This window comes from Trachinotus anak, unplaced genomic scaffold, assembly GCF_046630095.1.
Source record: "Trachinotus anak isolate AG129_WGS33_773 ecotype Australia unplaced genomic scaffold, CSIRO_AGI_Tana_v1 ptg000019l, whole genome shotgun sequence".
Taxonomy (NCBI): Eukaryota; Metazoa; Chordata; class Actinopteri; order Carangiformes; family Carangidae; genus Trachinotus; species Trachinotus anak.
Window position 1 is genome coordinate 2,411,303 of NW_027273870.1, and position 15,195 is coordinate 2,426,497.

Genomic DNA, 15,195 nt, shown 5'->3' on the forward strand with positions numbered 1-15,195 from the left:
AAATTTCAGCCTGAATAGGTATAAAGTAAAATACAAAACACAATTAAATATTGTGCTCTTAATAATTTATTTAACCTGTAAAAGCCTTTAACAAAAGCATTACTCCGAATCCCATGCTGGCTATATTTGGCCTAGTCCCTACTCCTTCCTCTTTAAACAACAATAACAGTTCTCTCTGTCCACTTTTGGCCATATGAACTGGATGTCAGAAATAAGTAGAAATAAGGGTTGGCAAATGTGCTTTACCTCCATAGCCTTCGATATAAACCCTCTTGACAGATGGGAGGCAACCTGCGAGACCTCCACCCCATGCACCTGAGATAGTGTGGGCCACTTTTATGCCGTCTGTGGAGCCCAGCTGTTGATACTGATGTGTGTGTATTTTTGTGCTGGTGGTGTTTTTTCATTTAAATGGTTCACTGTCTCAGTCCGCCAGGGAATAAATGTTCAGTTACATATACAAAGTGTACATGGACTTAAGTGTATTTCCCTCCTCCTTTCCATGTTGAACTTTCTAAAACAGTGGAAGCTGTTATTGTTCCTGTTTCATTTGTCCCTTTTTTGTCTTTTTGGTAATAATAACAACTCTATATCTAAAAACAAGCACTTAACTATCTAAAACCAACAAAAAACTTTAAGGATAAGAACATTTCACTCTCACATCTCAAATGTGAATATCTGCAGCGTTTCATTGTCTTATATAAGTGTAAATTATATTATGTAAACATATGTATGTAAATATATATATGTAAATTTCCCAATTTGGGATCATTAAAGTACTTTGATTTGATGATTTGAAATTAAATATCTTTGGGTTTTACACTGTTAGTGAGACAAAACAAGAAATCTAAAGAATTTATGTTGCGCTCTCAAGAACAGCTCCTACTTACCTTACTATGTGCCTCTGCTCAAGCTGTGTACAATACATCTGCAACTAGCTGGAAAAGCAGTGGTCATATGAGAACCCTAAAGCGTTATGTCAAACATACTTTTTTATCATCTTAACCTCTAAAGCCAACAACAGTGGAGCCAACTGTCTGGCGTCATCTGACTGCTTAGACTAACTGCATTATCATAATTGATAATGCAGTATATTAGGGCTTTATTGAGACTAGATTGTGTCATCTACTGGACAATGCACATAAGAAAATGGGTGTGTTGTGACACTTCATAGCCACACAGCAAAATGGTCAACATTAACTATGTGCCAAAAGAAATACACACGCCAATATACTTAATCTCACCTTTTGACTGTAATTCAGAGCACCAGATTTAGGCTCTACACTGCCTCCGTGGTTTAGATATTGCATGAACCTCACATGCACTGATGAGACTGGTATATTTAGACGTAATATTTTTAAGCAAACAGCTTAAACAGTGTGTGCCACCTGATGAATTAGAGATTGTAATTTAATATGTGGATCAACAGATAGATGTGTGTATAGCCTTCATCAGTGGCATTAAGTCTTAATACTTTCCTCTTAAAAATACTCAAAGTTTTATGTGTCTGACACGTTGCTTTAAAGTATAAATGTGCGTTAACTCAGCGGGTCATGTACTTATATATGTATTCAACTACTGTCAAAAAACAGAGCAAAGACAGGACTTGTACAGGCTTGATTAGGACATCAGACACATCATTCTCTGCCAAGATGGTTGTCAATCACAACATGTTTTGCCAATCAGTGTTTGCAGAACCAACAACAGGCCATGTTGGACTAGCAGCATCCCCTGAACTCTGGACTACACCTGCTGTTCACTTCTTTTAATTACAGTTTATGTGAGTGTTTTCTTTTTTCAGCCATACCACTCTGGGATTTAAAAGAATGTGTCTATCTCACATTAATTATTATCGAGTGTAAGAAGGAAATCTTCTTTGGTTCTGTGTGGAGGAGGAGGCTGTGTTCGGTTGTGGGTGGTGATGGGAGGATCTGGCTACCTTTCTGCATATTAGGGTATAATTAGTACAAGGGACTAAATTTAATTCCTAGAAAACCATGTGAGTGTCTCTGGGTGTTCAAAGCCAACATATTTCAATTACATTTAATATATACTCTACGTAAAATTTAAAAATGCAATATGCCTGAGAATTTGCATCTAATAACCACAATTCCTTTTAAGAAAGAACGGCAAAATATTTTGAAGTTTATATTGAAAATTCTACTTAACCATACCACGGCATTCAAATCGTAAATATGCCCCGAAGTGTTAAATAAGTAGCATCTTCATCTGGTCAAGGCATGGAGTAGCCTTCAATAGATGAAAAGAGAAATCTAGCCCACAAAGCACTGCACTTTCATGATCTCAAGTTCAACATTTACTGCAGAAACCTGTGTCCACCATTACATACCAAAGCCAAGCAGTGTCTGGCCCTTGTTAAAGCCCTCTTAGAAGCAGGATAATGAAGTCTGGCCAGTTCATATTAGCTAACCAAAAAGCAGGTTTATCCCAGGTCACTGGTTTGGTCTGACAGGGGATGCCTTACCTTTTCCTAAATACTGAGCTTGAAAATGTGTTCACCTACAGTTGATGCAAGATTTGAGTTTAGTGTATAATAGCCACCCCTAGTCTCTATGGCCCCAGCAATATTTAATTCATGTCCTGCCAAATAAGAAAAAAGCAGCAGGGCAGCAGCATGACAATCTAAACCTCAGCCTGGGATTACAAGAAGCAGCGAACCCTCCTTCACACCAACCAGCAGAGATCAAGATAGGGAAGGTACACCGTGACCTGCTGGGGAACACCAAGACTGCAAATGCTCAACCTTGGCCAATAGCCTAGTAACTTTTGGTCCTATATCCACGTCACTGTTTTCACCAGTGGCATTGCATCTTATCTCAGGGTGGCAAAAAAAGAGCCTTTATCACAGAAATGCTGCCCAAAAAACCCCAGTAGGATTATTATGTGCAAAGATGGCTGGCAAAACAAACTTTAGGTTGCTAATTAAAATTCCACAACAATTAGCTGATGCTGAATTTCCATTCTAGCACTCACCACAGCCTGGAATTCAACTTTTGATTATGACTGGCTCAAAAGAACAGTAAAACTGTGGTCCAGTAATGTGGGGTACATTTGTGACAGCAGACAGCCACTGTACGTTAAAGCTGCTGTGTAATGAAAAACATCAAATAACAGATAATCTGACATTCTTGAAGAAAACTGGCTTTTTGTGAAAGAAAGAGTCTTTAGACACTTTTTCTATGCAAGAAGGGTTAGGAGGGCGAAAATTACATCTTTAATTTTGGCTTAATTTAGTAATAAAAAGGATATCAAGCTTGCAGTAAGTGCTTCACATAATTACTTCTAGAGTACAGAGCAACAGGCTCAACTTTTCTTACAACAGCTGCTCTGGCCCAACTGGCACTGCCTCCGAGTCAGTCTGTTCTTGTCACATACACACAAATTCTTCAGCTAATGTACAGTACTCTTTGGGCGCACAAACGACACAGACTCAGTCCGAAGTTAGTGCTGATGTATAGCACCCATGATATGATTTATATTCTACCCAGAAATAACATAAATGCAGTACAGTGCAATATTTGCACCACGTGCAATATTTCTTACCTTGCTGAAGCACACCTATCCCCATATCCTAAGACAGAAACTACAACAGTCTACATCAGCTCTGTTTTTTTTTTCCCCCATAATCTCATCTTTTCCACAAGAAGTTGAAACTAAGTTTTCCTCTGAGAATTCAAATATTCAAGACCGGGAACAATACAATATCTTATGAGATGGCTATATCCATATATCCTTTGATACTAAGCACTGACAACTGGCCAGTTAGGACAAACAATGTTGTAGTGCCCCTAATACCATAATAACATATAACAGCACCTTAAATAAGAAACACTAATCTGTTCCCCTGTTCCTATCAGACAGGTTCAGGTGCATGCAAGGAAATGTATTTATACTGCACTTGTCTGGTGTCAAAACCACAGCTGAAAAATATGCATTGCATAAAGAGGCAGTCATCTCATGACATTATTGGCATAGTGGCAACTATGAATAAAAACTCTGGTGTTTCAATTTAACAACATAAAATCACCATAATCTAGTTAGCAAATGTTGAACTGTACGTGTAGCAAGCCAGATGAGGGTGGAAAGTTGCTTGGGCTTAAAAAAAAAAACAAAAAAAAAAAAAAAAAAACAGTCTGTTTCTGCAAAATGAAAAAATATGGTCACTGATGAAACCAAACATAGAACTGATCTTAAGGCAGCATTTAGTCCAATTAAGAGAGGTTACTTAAAAACCTGTGCTGTGTTTCACTGTCCTATTTGTAACTGTAGGAATAGCTCTTACCTAATGTTAGTGCTGGCAGGCCAGCCACTTCATAGAGACAACAACAAATAGTTTGGCGGGATACAGTGGGTGGACACCTGTCTTGTCTTTTGGTCTAGTCGTGGGATCTCACTAAAGAGACTACAGCTTCTTCTGCAGTACAGTGTAGTGGAAAACTGATCTTATGGCTGAGGATAGCTGCAAAAGCTCATCGGCTGCTTTCATCCTGACATAACGTTATTTAGCTCGACAGTATCGTGAAGAGAAAAAAAAAAAAAAAAAAAAAAAAAAACTTAGGAATTTCTCTGCCCCAATTAGAGGATATCAGGAGAGCACACACTAATAAAGTGAAACGCTGGGAACGACTAGTCTCGTCTCACTGCAGGTAGTTAAAGCTGTTGTTTGTCTGCTAAACTTGTCATGACTGTTGCAAGTCAGAGCGATGACGGCAGCGTTACAAAGCCCTGGAAATGTCCCCACAGTGCAGGTTACCTTACCGTTCACATTTGCACAGGGTAAACACTATTCCCACACTAGCCAGGCTATGCGTAGCTAACGGTTAGCTTGCTAGCCAAAACACGGCCTTTCTTGGCTCCAAACTGGCAAGCTCACAACAAGAATAGCTGGCTGGTTTGTTAATGTTAGCAAGCTAGCTAGCTAGCTAGCTAGCTAGGTTCGCCGAAACAAAACGGGTCCGGGCCTGTAATTTTGCCACGGTGTTTAGGCGCATATAATGGATATGACATCGTGTTGTTATCCATGCATGAACTCAAAGCTTTCGTCATTATCCCAGTGATTTATGAAGGGGATTCACGTCAGTGGCCTTGCGACGAAAAAGACAACTAAAAGGGCTGAAAATGGGAAGTCAACACTTACCTAGCTTTACTTTCTACGCCATCTTGGATCCACTTGTCAGACCATCGCAAAGCATAGTGGGATGTACTGAGCTGAAGGTTGAGGGGACTGGGGTGTGTGTGTGTGCGTGCGTGTGCGCGTACATGTGCGTTAATGTGTGCTGTGTGTGCTGTGGTGTGCTGTGCTGGTGGGGGTCGAAACCCTGTGAGGACATTTTGGCTGGTCCTCAACTTCACAGGGCTGTTAATGGTTGAGACTTGGTTTTAAGGTTCAGGTTCAGGTTAGGATCAGGTTTATTCTGGGGTTAAAGTAAAGGGGGGGGGGGGGGGGGTTCGTTTTAAAATACTGTGGGTTCTATTATTCCTTTCAAACTAAATTTACACATCACTAATTCCTGTACATCCTAATAAAACTGCTCTTGAAACAGAGGTAAAAATTGCGACATTTTGGCACTGCCCACACTCTCTACAACTGGGACATTAACAATCACTGAATTTGTACTTACTGAGTATAAAAGGCATAAAAAACACAATACTGACATTTCACATCAAACACATCTTTGTGTCATAACTGCCATGGCTTATCAGCATGAGAACTTAAAAAAAAACGAGACAACAGCCGATTATCTTGTGCAACAACCACATGAAATGATACTGTTAAGAGGCTTTTGACTGATCAAACCCTTATCAGTCTCATTAAACTTATGTGGGACGCCATCAGTTGCAGGAGTTTGTCTCTTAGCACAACTGGAGAGTTTCTCGTAGAGGAAACAAAGTGCTGAGGCTGACATTATCCATTATCCGAAAAGGTCTGTGCCTTTTCATAGGGAACGGCAATAAAGCTGAATGACATAGCTTATTAGTTGACTGAGAGTGTGAGAAGTGACAGAGTTAAAAACAAATTATTTGAGGAAATTTAAAAAGTACCAAAAAGTAAGGTTGAAATAAAGGTGTAGCAAAGAGACTGATGTCAATTAAAGCTTAATAACTGAATAAGGATGAGTATTACAGGAGTGTGTATGCAGGGTTAAACTATGTGAGGAATATACTTCTTTCATGGCAGACATTTGTACATGTCATGGCAGTTTAATGATGACTGGAATTAACATGGTAAATAAAGCTGGTGTCGCTCAGCATCTTTACTGTGTATGAAGAGTGGAAACAGAAAGTTTAAACGGGGTTTGTCCCAGCTTGTTATAGTTGAGAGGAGCTTACGGTGTGTTTGCCATCTCCCACATTAGCTTGTCCTCCTTAAGACCCATGATTGTTTTCACAGCATCTTCATCTTCACATTTCATAGCACAACTAAGCCGTCTAATTTGAGCACAGGCATTGTTAGGATATTAATCAGTCATATTGGTCAGTCAAAATATCTGCGATGCAGCCTGAAATAAATGATCAAACACTGGATGATCAAATTTCTAGCTGGAAGTCACTGAGCACCAAGACCCTTTTTAAGATGACTAAGGTTTTACACCATTTTTGTCTTTATTTTATAAATCATTATAGAGAATACAGAGAGTAAGAGGTGGCACGCAACAACGATTCCTGGCCGGGCTCAAACTGTCTCAGACCTCGACCCAGTTAGTGCCAAAAAAGTCAGTCAAAGAAAATGAAAAAGTGAGGAAAGCTTAGATGTTATTGCTCAGAAATTTCAGTAGCAGTAAAAGCAGAATAGCTCATACAGTAATTGCACAATGTGCTTTGTTAAGATCTGAAAAGAAACGGTAACATGTCCAGCCATACTTGGAAAAAATAACAGCTGACAATGCATCATGACGTGACAAAACATCACCAAAGTGATGGTGTGAAACTAGTGATGTAATTTCCTGCCTGATTCCAGTTGTTGCATCACCTCCTCTTTCACCCTGAACTTTCAGATCAACGTCAGTGCTCCTTGATGTTAATTTTACAGGTCTGTAGAAAACCATTAAACAGATGAACGCCATTCTTCCAAGTGGTATTCTCTCATTCTGTGTGTTGGTAATGGTGGTGTAGAGCACTGTTAAACTTCCATTGGTGCTGAACTTGGGTGAGATTTAGTAACATGATTCACCTATTAGTCATGCTTATATGCATCTGCATTTGATTTATTCAGGTTCCTTTGTCACCAGTCTGGAGGCCAAATTGTCTATGGAGGCTCACTGTAATTCCATTAACTTCTCTAAGAAAAAAAAAGCCAATTACTGTGGACACACCCAATTAATTGGCTTTTAACTGAAATAGCTGCAAACCTTTATACCAAAATTACCATGTACAACTTCAAATTGTATAGTAGCTTCTCTACAAATGCAAACAAGTGCAGTGTCTCACTGTATTACTGCAGCAAAGTTAAAGAGTGTTGCATCTTCTCCTTTTTATCAGCAACCTCAATAGCTGGAGCATTTTTGAGGGAGATGAAGAAAAATTGAATTCAACTAAGAAATATTAGAGGCAGATAGATCACATCGCCTCCTCTTACCAATATTGTTGTTGTTGTCCTGTCACCAGAATGGACGTGAAACACTTCATTAGCTTAAAAGAAAGGAGTCTCTTTTCTATAATCACAAAAAAATACTACAAAAACAAAACAGGATGGATGTGTAACATAAGTCATGGTGAGTGACAGCAGACAAAAAGTGCAAACATTTCAATTAACTGAAATTTGATTACAAGTATTGATGAATTGTATTGAATTAAACATCTTTCATGGACTTAACAAAATTTGCTTCACTGTCAACTGTCACTCAATTCGAATTTTGCTTAAAACTAATAATCAAACATAAACTTTCATACAGAATATACTGACTGATGAGTTGCAGTCATGTTTACATGAAGCTTAACACTTGTCATGTGGAGAGTTAGGTTTTATAAAAGTGGGTTAAATATAAAATCTACACACACACAATAGTTAACCAAATGTGAGGAGTTTATTGTTTACATAGCTGAGTATACATTTAAAAGAGATTTCAGCCAAGTTTTCATAGAGAAGAGAAACATATTTGAATATTTGAAGACCCAGACTCTGCTAACACTGACAGAAGGATGCAAATGAGGGGAGGTGCTCATGTGTTTATTATTGTCAATGCTTTACAGGCCAGTAAAAAAAAAATGAACAAAGTTGGGGTGCCGTGTGTGTGCTGCAGATCTTTTTCCAATTATATGACATTGGAATAGTGCTGCATTCACAGTCCACCAATATATTGTATATTCAGAAACACTCCAACAGAAGGAAAAACAACAAATATGGACCAAAAAAAAAAAAAAAAAAAATCACACTCTATTCCTGTTTCACTGCAAGTTGTGGATCATCTCCTCCTTGGCAATGAGATGTGTGGTCTTGTTGACCAGAGACATGAGAGAGTTGAGTTTGTGCGACCAGTCGTTGAGCAGGTCGTTGGGGTCTTTGGGCCTCTGAAAGTTAATGATGCCGGCCAGCCGGTCGACCTTAGCATAGATGGTCTTGTTCACAACTAGACTGGAGAGGAACTCCTCAGATTCCTGACAAAATCACGACACACATCATGTTAGTGTCTTTCAAAACTTTCTTTAGTGGATCCAAATCCAGAAACTAAGTTTCCATACCATCCAAAAGCAACTCTGCAAGTCATGTTGGCTGAGTAAAAAAAAAAAACAAAAAAAACACCCACAGATACTTATACACTGTTCATATCAATGTGTGAAACCACAACCTACCACAAACATGTCATGACCCGTAATTACCCAAATCAGCATATTTAACCAATTTCCTTACATCTTGAAAACAGCAAATGTGTTTTGTCTTTACTATTAGCCTGAGCTTCAGTTTGCATGAGCTACATAATAAATCTGTTGCTTACGTCAATGGAGAGGTCAAGGAGTCCAGCCATCCTCTTCATTGTGATTCTGGTGTAATATTTGGCCATTATTCTGATGTTCTGGGGGAAAGTGGAGAATTTCATTACTATACATATTTGCTGCAGAATATTTACAAATTACAAATCGAGGTCACATCAACACAGCTGTAAAAATATTCATAAGTGAAATACAACCATTCATTATCAATCTAATTTGAGTACAGCTGAATATTGCACATAGCAGTCTACACCAGTTTAGCCACTGAATCTGCTTACAATCCATTTCTATTGGTCTCTCTGTAATTTTACTTTCACATCCTTACAAATAGATATGGATCAATCCTTTGGGTATTAAAGCAGCACCCTGACCTTGTGACACCACATGTTGTGCTCGAAAGGGCTTATTCAGGATGCTCTGTGCATATTTGTGCATATCTACTTATGATATTTTGGATTCTTTTTCCATTCCATGCATTTTCCCCCATTCAAACTCATAAAATGACTTTTCCATAACATCTATAACATTCCATGACCAATATGTGTCAGCTGAATGGTTTGGATAGCTTAAGAGAAAGTTGAAAGGTTCTTTGAAAACATATTCATTTCATTAATTTGACCTCTGTATGTTTCAGCTCCAAGTGAGAAGACCAGACTCTTGACTGTGTGTCTTACATGCTCCACTACTCTGTTCTTCAGGTCCTTCCACCTCTTCTCCCCCTCCTCTGAATAAGAGAAGACGTCTGTGGCAGGGCTGTCGGGTGAGCCCTCTCTCAACTCCTTCCCATAATCCTCCACCAGGGAGGCCCAGCGCATCAGCTCCATAGTGGTAAACTGCTTCAGAAGGTCCCTGGGAATAGAGGAAGGATATAATGAAAATTCCCTGATGTTCTCAAGGTGCTACAGACAGTGTGCACATGATATTGCCATTTATTACAGCGGCTGTGGTCACTTCCCCTTGAGAGGCAAGTACACAGACAATCAATTTGCTCACCACACTTTAAGATCTTCCCCTCATTGACTGTCATTTCAGATGGCCTTTACTTTTTCAAGATATTTTTGTTTGTAATGCCAATGCTCACTCTCAAGTGAGGAAATAAGACCCCAATCACATCATGTCTGTGGCTTATTTACTGAATTTAAAGTGGAGCCAACAGGCCAAGAAGCACAACATATGTCTTACTTGTATTTGGGGATTTCTTCCAGTTTCTTATCTGCACTGATTCTGTGCACGAGGTCTGACTGCTCATTATCGTAGGGGGAAAGAATCACGTACAGCACCACACTCTTCAGGGCCTGAAACACAAATGAATTAGTTCCTTTCATTACAAAATTCAATTGTATATAATGTGTCCTCTGCAGCCATGGCACTGAAACCAAGCAGTGCATCACAGCAGTTTACTTTCACTGTATTCTGTATGCATACAGAGAAACCCCATGCACCTGCTGCCACTTGCTGCTGTCCTCCAAGATGCAGGGGGTGTCATAAATGGCCCGGTAGTGTTTGCAGATAGACAGGTAGGAGCCCTCGTGCTGGTCCACCTGAATCATGAGGTTGTAGTACTTCAGCTTAGACTCCTAAAAGGTCCCAGAGGCCAAAAAGGAAGAATAAACATTAAGTTACACCAACCTATATCAGCTCAGATCAACAAAAGGACAAAAACTGATTCCAAAACCCTGCTGCAAAAGTGAATACGCAGACAAGTCACCAAATGTTTTTCAAATGTTTGTCACTCAGACGTTGACTCAGAGGGAACACTTAAGTATTTAAAGCTCAATTCATAGCTTTTTTTTTTTTTCTTACCTCAGTGCCCTCCTCTTGGAAGAATTTGGTGTTTATCTTCTTGCTGATGATCTGGGTGCGAATGTAATCCTTGACAGCAATGCAAAGCCTCATCTGTTCCAAGATAAACTCCACCTTCTCCTTTTTCTCCATGGAGCCATATGTCTCCACCTAAACCAGGGAAAACAAAATATTCTGAGAACTTAGTGTACAGCAGGCCAAGATACTCCATTTGTTTAGTTTGGTGACAAAAAATATCAACATGGCTAAGTCTGTTTCCCCCAAGAATCCAATTCTTTTAAACCTCTTCAAACACAGATGTGTCTGTTTTAGTTCCCACAACTACTTTACACAATCTTCTTCATCTTAATAAGGAGGAAAGTAAAGTCTGTCACTTTCTTACCTGCAGTTCCTGGAGGATGGAAGCAGCCTCTTTGACCTCTCCGCTCTGTTCCTTGATGTTGGCCAAGGTTTTTGTCAGTCTGGCACGCTCAATCTCCACATAGATCTGTGAGGAGGACATGCTCAGTGTATTATTGAGGAGGAGGGGGATTATAAGTTGATAGAATGTTTCCCTTTTCTTCCTTTAATAAACCTAACCACATTTGCATCCACTCCTCAGAGGAAGATAATTCTTTGATTAAACCCTCACAAATTGTGCAAAGCCTATCAATGCCCTTTTTCCCTTCAATGAACATGGACTACAAGAGAAACATTTCAGTGATCATACAAAAACAGTGCCTCAGATAAACACGCAAACTACACCTGCAGGTTGGTGCGCCTAATAAGACACACATTTCTTAGTGCCGTCTCCCTCATAGTTAACCTGCTACTTTCAAGCCCCCTCGCCCACCCATCTGTCACAGGGTGGCATTCAGTGTTTGATTTGACAGCAGTTCAAATCCACACAAATGTCTTTTTGTCTCTTGTTCACAGCTCTGTTTTAACACACATAAACACATTCCACAGACCTTGCCAGCAGTCACAGTGCGAAGTGTGTCGATGAGTCTCAGCTTGATGGTCAGATCAGTCATCGCGTCCACATACTTGTAACATTCTTGCACCATTTTGGCAACAGCCTGATAAGACAGAGAGCACAACACAAATTAGATGTAGGTCTCAGTAATAAGAGCCCGACAAAACAATAACAGCAGTTAATCATGTTTGTTTGAAGTTCTTTAAATTTAGTTTGTTGTCTTAACTAAAATTTCTGGTCAGAGGTCTGGTCTAAAGTTTTTTTTTTACCATTTACGAGAGACTATTTTCAAGGGTCAGAAAAAAAAAATCTAAATATATGGATAAGGGTGCACTATATCTTGACTAAAAATAAAAGTGTTCATTATCGGGATAAGATAAGATAAGATAGCCTTTATTAGTCCCACATTGGGGAAACAGTAGGGAATAAGAACATTTATTTTTAGAAAGTGGGAATGAGAATATATTTGGACAAAACTAATCAGAGAAAAAGAAGTATCTGACCTGTTTGAGCTGACTCCTCCTTTTGGTGAGCAACATGATGTTTTCATTCAGGGCATCCCAGTCCTTGGCTTCATAACACATCTGGACCACAGCCACGAGAATTCTAGAGGTGGACACCATGTCTGATGCCTGAGCAAGGGTTGAGGGCAAATCAGTGAACACATTCAGACTAAAATAAATATACACATTTCAGTGACCTCATTACTTTTATCAGCCTTTCTCCGTGGTTCCAGGGCAACTTTTTTTTTTTTTTTTTTTAGGACATTTTGGTTGATTCTGTCATTCCATGACAAGTTAATGACTGAAAAGCAGAATTACAGGCTAACTGCTGCTGTCCTGGATGTCCGGTTTTTCCAAATGAAGCTCATTCACACTGCTTTAGGTCAATTGATGCAGATGTCACAGTTTCAGAGTGGCTCTGGACTGTACATATTAAACCCGAATATGTGGCTGAGAATTATATTGCAATAAAATGCGTATTGAGATGGGCTGAGGGAAAAAAAAAAATCATATCATTAAGTGTCAGTGTATTTGTGATATTTTCATTTGAACTTCCACATGTAAATAAATCCACTGACTTACTGTTCTAGTTTGCTTCTCCAGTGACAGCAAGCTCTCAATGGCCTCCTGCAGTTTGCCCTCCTGCAGCAGAGTAATACACACAGTCAGCGTCAGGTGCACTCATTGCTTCCATAAATGACAAATGTTAACGTAGTTACTGTTATATCACACTAGTTACTTGCTAACATTGTTAGCAGGTTAGCTACGTTGCCAATGACAAGACTGCTCGGAGTGCTAGCATGCTAGAGATCCTCCTAATAAAAACAAACGTGTAAGTGGGAATAAAGAGGAAACAGAAATACGCGAAAGTTAAAAAAAAACGTCAGCAGTTATGAGATATTACTCCTCAACATGTTGGTTATATGAAGTTTCCAACTGGTGCCAAAGCAAGTGTGTGTTAGCCTGGATGCTAACACTGTGATCCTGATGCACCATGACTCAGCCGGCTCTGGCCTCTTTCATTCTCTGCTTACTTTAGCCATTTTCTCGCATTCCGGGAGGCGCTCGTCTACAGTTGAACTGTAGTCGACCTCCATCTTCACAATCCTTCCATCGGATCTTTCAGATCGCTCCTCAGACATGTTTGCGGTTACGGGTGTAAGATACCGTTCGGGGCTTTTCTTTCCTCACGATCAAACTCAGCCGAACCTTAGCACTATTTTGCTTGTCAAATGAACGGAACGGACAGGTGACCAATCAGAGGAGAGAACCAAACAGCTGCCCGAGGCGCCTGAAGGACCCGGAGCGACCGTGTAATGCCTGATTTAAATGTATCACAATCAAATGTTTATTATATATTATATGACAGAGCACTGCTAAGTCAAATTTGTGTACAGTGCAAATATCTGCCTATGAAATGAAAGCCACTCAATATAAAATTATAGTCGGTGAAAAGTGTGAAAAATTAGCTATTTTCAAATAAACAATAAATAAAAATTAAATGGTGAAGGAGTGATTTAACTTCTCTGAATGTTTTATATATGTATCGTGAACGTGTAAGCTACTGGAGATATTAACTGTTTAATTTTAAATAAAAGATTCGTTTGGGTAAAAAAAATTTTCATTTATTTGATTACTGCAAAACATTCAGAAATTATACGAATACATGTTGCAAATTATCTTTATGGTTTCTTGAATGTTTATTACAAATTTAATAAAGTTTAATAAAATATAGTATTTTTTTGTTTTAGCTCGTTGTATTTCATTATTACAGATTAATGTAAAATGGACCCCGGTCCACATAATCCGGTACGGTAGGTGGCGTTATGCACCTACAATTTGGTATTCAATACATCCACTCCACACGCTCAATCCGTCAAAAATAGCAAAAGTAATATTTTTTTACATTATACAGGGATATATATTGTAATATACAGTATGCATATTTTGGGATAGTGAAGGATGACGATTAATTTATGATTTTACAATAGTTTGTTGGACTGTATCACTCCAAACATTTAATGCTTTTAATGATGCAAGTATTTTAATAAAAATAACTGGTCAATTTGTGGATTTAAATTTTTTACACAAGCAGTTTAACGTTATTTCTAAGCCTTCACAACTGGACTTAATCTGTCTAGCAGGCAGTCATTTTAATTTGGTGGCCTGCAAATCAATCAGGCTTTAGCACAAAGTAGGAATTTTTAAAAAAATTTTTTATTCAGTGCCTAACTGAATGGACTGAAAACGAAAAGAGGCACCTTTTTTTTTTTATCTTCAAGTGTGAGACACCATTGTCTTTAACTGCAAGCTTAACTGGAAGCACATAAAATGACAACTTTAGGTAAAACGATGCAAAGAATGCAAAGGGATTAAAACACAAGGTAAAGACTGATAGTTTTAAGAGGATTTTCTGTCATATGTCCGCACCAAACTCAGCAACTGGAGGGAAATACTGTCACTTTGAGACAAAACAGTTTTACATTCCATTTTAATTTCATTGAAGTGATTATGATGACGGAGGAGGAGACCATAGTTAAAAATAAACAGGATGACAATAATAACAAAAAAATTAACAGTAATTAAAAATAAAACTTGCACTCATCACTTGAATGAAGAGTGCAATGAATGACGAACTTTGTGAATGGACATGAGCATGTGAATGAACATAGAGTGCAATGACTACAGTCAACCAGTAGGTGTCCCTTTAATGTCTGCATGGTGCAGTCCTGTCTTCACACAGTTCACTGCTCTGAAAGGCTCCAGTGCCCCCATAAATAAAGCTAATGTGGGTCAGTGATTTTCCTGCTCATGGCAGAGAAAGCCCCTAAGCCCTGAGCTAAAATCATTTTTATCCCAGTGCGGGCTCAGCATAGACCTTGGAGGCCTGATAAACTGAACATGACTCTGATCCACTGAGAGGAAGATCAGATATGGAACAAGAACTCTGATTGCAGAGGCATAAAAATATTCTCAGCGCTTTGA

The 15,195-nt window shown here is 38.9% G+C and overlaps 2 protein-coding genes across 2 annotated transcripts in view; both read right to left on the bottom strand.

Annotated features, from left to right (window-relative positions):
- Positions 1 to 5,272, bottom strand: part of helz (helicase with zinc finger) — a 55,658-nt gene extending 50,386 nt beyond the window's left edge. Inside the window, exon 1 of the mRNA XM_071505604.1 lies at positions 5,159 to 5,272. The gene's annotated coding sequence lies outside the window, so the exon portion shown is untranslated. The remainder of the gene's footprint in view (positions 1 to 5,158) is intronic.
- A 2,754-nt stretch (positions 5,273 to 8,026) lies between these two features.
- Positions 8,027 to 13,449, bottom strand: psmd12 (proteasome 26S subunit, non-ATPase 12). The gene is made up of 11 exons (XM_071504999.1): positions 13,245 to 13,449; positions 12,793 to 12,852; positions 12,211 to 12,339; positions 11,703 to 11,810; positions 11,135 to 11,239; positions 10,753 to 10,902; positions 10,392 to 10,526; positions 10,132 to 10,244; positions 9,624 to 9,798; positions 8,955 to 9,032; positions 8,027 to 8,616 (listed from the first exon to the last, which is right to left on the bottom strand). Exons 1-11 carry the CDS (start codon positions 13,350 to 13,352, stop codon positions 8,407 to 8,409), a joined length of 1,371 nt encoding a protein of 456 aa, XP_071361100.1. The 5' UTR covers positions 13,353 to 13,449; the 3' UTR covers positions 8,027 to 8,406.
- Between the last annotated feature and the right edge of the window lie 1,746 nt (positions 13,450 to 15,195).